Here is a 7,955-nt window from a genome sequence, read left to right on the forward strand (position 1 = left end):
CCCCATAGATTAGACATTTGAGTTTTACCGTTTTCGAATCCATTAAGCCGATCTCCGGGTCTGGCGGTAGCATTTTTAGCTGCAGCTTAGCATAGATCATTGATCATTGAATCTGATTAGCCGTACCATGGGTGCAGCAGGCGCAATGATATCACGCAGCGCCTGAAAATAATCCCCAGCATGCTCCCTGTGCAAGCAGGTGGTCACGTTGGTTATATTGATGGAAGTTAGCCTATTTTCAGGCGCTGCGTGATATCATTGCGCCTGCTGCACCCATGGTATGGCAGCAAAGTTCATTGATTATTATGTCGGAATAAGAGTATAGTTCCTAGCCATATCGGCCTAGAAAATCGCAACTTTTCATTTTCCGTCGGTCTTAGTACACGATGTAACTACAGAAGAGTCAAGTTTTAAATAGGAAAAATATAGAAACTCTGTTAACGGTATGCTAACGGTCTAATCAGATTCAATGATCTATGCTAAACTAAGCTAAGCTAAAAGTGCTACCGCCAGACCCGGAGATCAGCTGAATGGATTAGAAAACGGCAAAACTCAACTTTTTAACTCTAGGGGAGTTGGAAAATGAGCCTATTTTCAAAAATAGTGGAGTGTTCCTTTAATGACCATGATAGTTGATCTACAGAATAATGCGCGCTGGACGCTGTCGTGTGGATCTGTCAGATTAACATCAAGTAATTCACCCATTTCTCCTGAAATACCTGAAAGTAAGTGGCCAGTGAACTGGGAGAAAAACAGATTGAACTTAATGGTTACCTACACAATGTGTATATGATAGGAATAAAACACGTTAAATTTTAATTGAAAGGTTTATTATTTGTTGGCTGACTAGTTAATTAGCATAGCCTAGGTAGGGTATCTTCTTGTTTTAGGGATGTTCATGATTGATTAAACATCCGTAAATATAGCTTGACATTTAATATATTATAATATTTTACTTAGCTAGATTTTGATTAAAGTTTTTGTCTTCTGTGTAAAAATAACTTTCCTGGGTATATATTTTTGTAATAAAAATAAGCTTCTGTTTCATAAACTTGGTGCTGATGTAAAACATTTAAAAACACACAATGTCACTATAGCCAGCAGTTCTCACCATGTGAACAATAGTATGCAACATTTTTACACACCAGTCAGAACAACAGGATGTGTAAAAATAAGCATGTGAATTCATTGGCTCTGGAAACAACAAACTTATTAACAAATATTTAGAGATTGGCATGTAAAACCTGAAAAATTTTTAGTAATAGACTGTTGTTCCTTTTCTTTTACTGTTCAAGTTACACGGTCACATAAAGAATTTAACAAAGCATCTGCTTCAGAATAATAATTAAAAAAACGATATAAAACAAGGAAACAGTAAATATTAAAAACATACAGAGCATTGCAGCGATACAAATCAGGAATCTTATGCTAAAATAAGGAATATACATCCATGCTTACAAAGAGTGTTGTACTCATGTGTTTATAATGTGAAGCAGGCAAACACAGAAACAGCAAATGGTTAGCTATTGTGAATTTGAGTGACTTCTGCATTTCTTAGACAGTGAGAACAAAAACTAATGGGATTCATTCTTGCATTTAAATGCAGTTGTCACTCTCAAAACAACTTCCAGTCGACAAGTAAAAGCTTGTGAATAGATAATGAGAAATGAAGAGAGATTCAGGATGAAGCTGACATTTCTCACCATCACAACAGAATGTCAAATAGAAGTTTCTTCCTCTTCAACAGATGAAACTGTTAAACACACACACACACACACACACACAATCATCTCAGTATTCACTTGTTTTTTTCTGTGTTTATTGCTACAATCAACTTTTAACGATATTAAAGCAAATTTGACTAGAAAGACAGACAACAATGTCTTTGTCAAAGAGAACACCACACAAGAGGTAGCTGTTTGTCAATAAAATATGATTACAGTGGCTTCAAATAAACCAGACATTTTACCTCTCATTCTGCAGCATTTGAAAATCAGCACGACTGTCACTAGCAAATATGGACAAACTGCCAGTACAGAACTGAGTGTGTGGAGGACAGAGATCTGAGATTCTGAATGAGACACTGAAAAAGAGACACACAAGCACTTTATCATGTACTATATCCGAATGAGAGAATAAGAAGAAATAAATCAGCTCACAGTTTCTATTGACTCTCACCTCTGACTGAGATCCAGCTCTTGGGTGACTCTCCTCTCTCTGAGTGTTTGCAGTAGTAGAAACCCTCATGTGACTTTGAGACATTAGAGATGATCATCTCTGTAGTTTGATTCTGGATGAGTGATCCATCTTTATAGAAATCAGCTCTGAGGTTTGGTGGGCTTGTATATGGATATAAGCAGTGCAAAGTCAGAGTATCTCCTTCAGTCACAGGATGAACAGGACTCTCCAGAATCACACCAACTACATAACAGAGGAAACACAAACTTTTTGTAAATGGAGAAGTTGACTGCATTGTATAGCTTTCACTGTTATGATTAAATTGCCATTCCACTGCCTGCGTCTCTGGTTTTTAAAGCAAAAATGTGTTCTTTGTGAATGGGTCCTTAACCCTGCTCCGCTTCTAAAGTTGCACAGTGTGAAATGATGCCACGTTAAAATGTTACAGTTAGATGCTTAACAACAAACACAGAATCGTGTGCCTCATCCACATGCTTTGGTCACAGTCTCAGAAAAACCACCTAACTGTACAAGTATAAACTGTCAAAGAAAATATCAACTGGTGATGGAAAACATATCAATTGAAGTGAAGAAGAGACTGTTTCATTCTTACCTTCATAGTCTGAAAAGTCCATTCAGGAAGAACGACATAGTACAGTCGGCAATACATGAGGATGCACAATGCTGTATGTAAACAGGTCGCGTGCTGCATTCGTCCAATCAATGACAATTACACCGCATGACATCCCTGGTGCCCATTATAAAACACTTGCCAGATATGTGATCATACTGAAATGTTCTCGTGTAAAAAGCTATCAGAGAGCGCACATACACGGTTTGTTTATTTGCACACTAATAATAACGGACTCACGTGTCTAATAATGAACGACTCCTGTTTGTCACTGTAATTGTCTTTACCTCCATTACAATTGTCATCCATCAAAATTTTACTGGTAAGATACTGGTTTGCTTTATTCAGGCCATACAGACTAGTCCTGAATTCAGCTTAAAGATAATTAATAGAGGTGTGTTTGTTCCTGCCAATCGTTGCACAAGTTAAGGTTACATATGATGATGAAAGCCCTTCCGGAACACACAGAGATTCCACTGCAGTCCCTGAAGTTCTAAAAAAAAATCTTTGTATGGAAGTCTATGAGAACAGTCTGCGCGATTCTTAGCCAGAGTGAAATCACCCAAAAAGGGGCGGTATTCCACATAATGTGATTTGACGCTGATTGGACTATATATCCAGAGGCAGAACAAAGTCTAGAACGGTGACGGCTAGCTCACTGTGGTTGAATGTGATGGAAAAAAATCCCTCCCTTTAACACTTGGTGCGTCACCCTATCGCCCTAATGAAGAAACTGCCCCTGACTGACATTATATTCCCCCAACAACCCCATTTTTTCTTCTGCATCTAACACCAAAATGTTTTTTATTTCTTGCCACAGCCACCTCTTGTTTGCTTGCTGGGTGACTTAAGGACTAAATAATTATGTAATTACTTTCTACACACACTTAAAAATAAAGGTTCCAAAAGAGTGTTTTCGCAGTGATGCCACAGAAGAACAAGTTTGGGTTCCCATATAATTTATTTTCTTAGTGTAAAGATCATTTTAATAATCTAATGTACCACTATAAAGAATAAAGAATTCACTATAAAGAAACTTTTGTGCAATGGAAAGGTTCTCCTTGGAAGCATTGATGCCAATAAAGAACGTTTATTTTTAAGAGTATAGATCCCAGTTAAGAATACGAATAATCATATACCACAAATATATGTACTCAACCGTTTAGTGTATTAATTATATAAGGTTATCTTGTCATGCAACATCAGAATCTGATAGCCATGCCCCCTCCAGTAAGTAATTAAAGCTGTGACAGCTGAGTATATGAAGTGAGCAACATTCCCACACTTAGTTTTGTGGAAGTGCATCATCTGGGTATTTGACATACTCTTTTTCTTTTTGGAATTTTCAGTGTGAACACACTAATCACACTATTTATGCTAATAAACTACAAATGTTATCTGGTCTATGAAGACCCCTGCTTCCTGTACTGACCAGCTTTATGCACTGACTGTAACTGCCTGTGAAATGAATACATACATAACTTTATACTCACTGTGTACAGTGATATTAACAGGATGATAATTCTCTCCAGATTCAGACTGACACCAGTACACTCCAGTGTTTGATGGGACGGTAGAGCTGATTTTACATGTAGATCCTGTTTGTGATCCCCACACCGATGATGAACAATCTTCCAGCCCCCAATGGTCTGTGTAACTTCTCACTCTCCATCTATCAGAGTTACTCTGGTCCTCACAACTCAGAGAGACAGAGACCAGGTTGAAGTGTTGAGTTCTGTTGGGACTGATGATCAGAGAGACTGGAGGAGAAACACCTGAGAAGACAATTACAGCTACAATTTAGAAATGTTTTAAATTTGTGCATTCAAAAATGAAAAATACTCACCAGTGACCCATAGTTGTTGTTTGCTGCTGAAGGCTGTCTTATAGGCTGGTTGTCCTCTCTCTGCTGTACACACATAAACTCCTGTGTGTTTTAGAGCTGCAGAACTAACAATGTAGTTTCCTCCAGCTCCTCTGCTGCTGTCTGAGAGCAGAGCATATTGATCACTGCTGTCTGTATAAAGTCAGAATGTGCAATTGTCACTGTAAAGATGTATTTCTAGGTAATCTGACATTTAAAGTAAACATAATTGTTTTAAATGTTAAAGGGATAGTTCACCCAAACTATCTGTCATCAATTACTCACCCTTATGTCGTTTCAACCCCGTAAGACTTTCGTTCATCTTCGGAACACAAATTAAGATATTTTTGATGTAATCTGAGACGTGCCTGACCCTGCATAGACAGCAATACAACTGAAATGTTCCCAAGTCCAGAAACGTAGCAAGGAGATCTGTAAAATAATCCATGTAACATCATGAGGTTCAACCTTAATTTTAACGAAGCTACGAAAATTATTTTTGTGTGCAAAAAAAAAAAAAAAAAAAAGACTTTATCCTACAATTCGTCTCCTCCGTGTCACCATGTAGCGCCATTTTGGAGAGTATCAGCTTGACGTAAACGACGTATGCTGTTCTGTGTCAGCTGCGTCACACGTATACGCTGTTTTCGTTCAGATCAAATCACAGCAACGTAGGAAACAGATTCAGCGTGACGCAGCTGACACAGAACAGCATACGTTGTCTATGCAGGGTCAGACAGCTCTCAGATTCCATCAAAAATATCTTAATTTGTGTTCCGAAGATGAACAAAGGTCTTACGGGTTTAAAACAACATGAGGGTGAGTAATTAATGACAGAATTTTCATTTTTGGGTGAACTAACCCTTTAATGTCTCCTAGCTCAGCCTAATACGCAGAGATGGATTTAAGTAATTCGTAGGATGAACGTTGGCACTATCAAAACATGTATCTGTTTGTTTGAGCATTCAGATCAGTCAGACACAGCAACTGACCCTTCACAGGGAGTTTGATTGACATGTGATCCGACTAATCATAAAGCAGAATTTGTCATTTTGTCCGACAAACAAACAAGATAGTAGAGTAGATAAATGTCTGTGAACTTGAACTTGAAAGTGGTGTGCATTGATGTCTTTCCGCGGTTAAAACAATATACCCTCTTATGTTCATTCATGTTTATTTCATGCTAACTAGTAAAGAGGGAGAGATGATCGGTTCACGTGCATACCTGTTAACACTCACGTTTTTCCCAGTGTTATGAGATTTTCGGCTTCTGAAATTTTCGGTTTCAGTGGGCAGAGCATACATGAATATTCATGAGTTTCCAGGACTGAGAATTTTAGTTAAGGCTTCTTGTATCTCAGCAGGTTTAATGGATTATTTAAAAAAAGGTAAATATATTTTCAGCGTTGCTCAAACTTATGCCTAAACAAATCACCTAAATCAGCATATTAGAATGATTTCTGAAGGATCGTGGGACACTGAAGATTGAAGTAATAATGTTGAAAATTCAGCTGTGCATTACAGGAATAAAATATATTTTAAAATATATTCACATAGAACACAGTTGTTTTGAATTGTAATATTATTTCACAATGTTATTGTTTTATTGTATTTTGATACTCTAAATGGAGTTGTGGTGAGCACAAGACACTTTTTTTTAAAGTCGTAAAATAAATAAAAACTTAACTGATCCCAATTTTTTGAAGGGTTTTGTAAATTGTTGTTATGATGGCCTGTGTTCCTATGGCATATGTAGTCTATTCCATAGAGAATGTGTTTGTTCCCCAATTAAAGAGGACAAATAAAATGTTTACTATGGGATCTAGAAAATAATCGGATTGCGATTAAACCTATACTTATAGGACAATTAACCATGGTTTTATTATAGTAAAACTGTAGCAACCATGACTTGTAGGTACTATGGTTTTACTACAAACCCGATTCCAAAAAAGTTGGGACACTGTACAAATTGTGAATAAAAACAGAATGCAATGATGTGGAAGTTTCAAATTTCTATATTTTATTCAGAATACAACATCATATATCAAATGTTTAAGCTGAGAAAATGTATAATTTTAAGGGAAAAATAAGTTGATTTGAAATTTCATTGCATCAACACATCAAAAAAGTTGGGACAAGGTCATGTTTACCACTGTGTGGCATCCCCTCTTCTTTTTTTAACAGTCTGCAAACGTCTGGGGACTGAGGAGACAAGTTGCTCAAGTTTAGGAATAGGAATGTTGTCCCATTCTGGTCTAATACAGGCTTCTAGTTGTTCAACTGTCTTAGGTCTTCTTTGTCGCATCTTCCTAATTGGGTTTGTACAACAGTCATGGTTAAACCATGGTTATTGTAGTAAAAATGTGATTTGTTTTGTTTATACTATGTTTTTACTGCAAATGCTGTAAAACCATGGTTAATTTTTGAAAGAGTACACATAATCATGAATTGAATACTCCTCATTTGTAAGTCACTTTGGATAAAAGCATCTGATAAATGTAAATGTATTTGTATATTATGTTCATTGAAAATATTAATACATTTGCTGTTACTGAGAGTGGTGTATAACGTTTTTGATTGATTATTGTGGAAGTGTGGAAGGTGTGTATTTATTAGTGTGGAAGGACATTTTGAGTAGTTTGAGGAATTAATTATGAACGATGGACCGACCGTGGGCTGCCAGCAAACATTTATTATAAAACAGCGGCCCATAGAGGACCACTGTCAGAAAAAATGGTGACTGCCTCTGGTGGTCCACTAGAATAACGATGAGCAAAACGTCAGTGAACCGCGGTTGGTGTCCCCTGGCTGGCCGGCAAGTTTGCCACCGGTGGTCCGCCACTGGCACATGTTAGCTGGGCCCAAACACCAATCAATATAAAAAAGGCCCTATACGCTCACTATGCAAGTTGCGTAGGGCCCTGCAAATTACGCAAGGTCCGGCTCCCCCTCCTGTCAAAGCGGCGCAGCATTATCAATCTAGTGCAGAGAAGAGGAAAAATGGGCAAGAAAGTGAGCAAGACCAGGGTAAGTGATGGATTTTAAAAAGATGATGTTGAAATGGCGGTTGCTTCATCGTGTTTAATTCGCCATTTTGTGAATGTTTTGAAGACGCTGTGCCAGATGACGCTTGTGCCAACAGTGTCAGTGTCATGCATGGTGTTATTATGGGCACTACGAAATACGTGAATAAACACTAGATACCTTATTTTTGAATTGTTTAGTTTTTTAGAACACATACTAGTTTTTCTTTATATATATATATATATATATATATATATA

General features: G+C 37.3%; 1 protein-coding gene across 1 annotated transcript in view; it reads right to left on the reverse strand.

Moving 5' to 3' along the window:
- Positions 1 to 697: 697 nt before the first annotated feature.
- LOC107599331 (Fc receptor-like protein 5) overlaps positions 698 to 7,955 on the reverse strand; it is an 11,138-nt gene continuing 3,880 nt past the window's right edge. Inside the window, exons 4-8 of the mRNA XM_016290893.1 lie at positions 4,656 to 4,826; positions 4,303 to 4,584; positions 2,179 to 2,421; positions 1,970 to 2,083; positions 698 to 741 (exon numbers count right to left, since the gene is read on the reverse strand). Of these exons, the coding sequence (XP_016146379.1) occupies positions 698 to 741; positions 1,970 to 2,083; positions 2,179 to 2,421; positions 4,303 to 4,584; positions 4,656 to 4,826 (854 nt within the window). The remainder of the gene's footprint in view (positions 742 to 1,969; positions 2,084 to 2,178; positions 2,422 to 4,302; positions 4,585 to 4,655; positions 4,827 to 7,955) is intronic.

This window comes from Sinocyclocheilus grahami, unplaced genomic scaffold, assembly GCF_001515645.1.
Source record: "Sinocyclocheilus grahami isolate Dianchi unplaced genomic scaffold, SAMN03320097.WGS_v1.1 scaffold264.1, whole genome shotgun sequence".
NCBI lineage: Eukaryota > Metazoa > Chordata > Actinopteri > Cypriniformes > Cyprinidae > Sinocyclocheilus > Sinocyclocheilus grahami.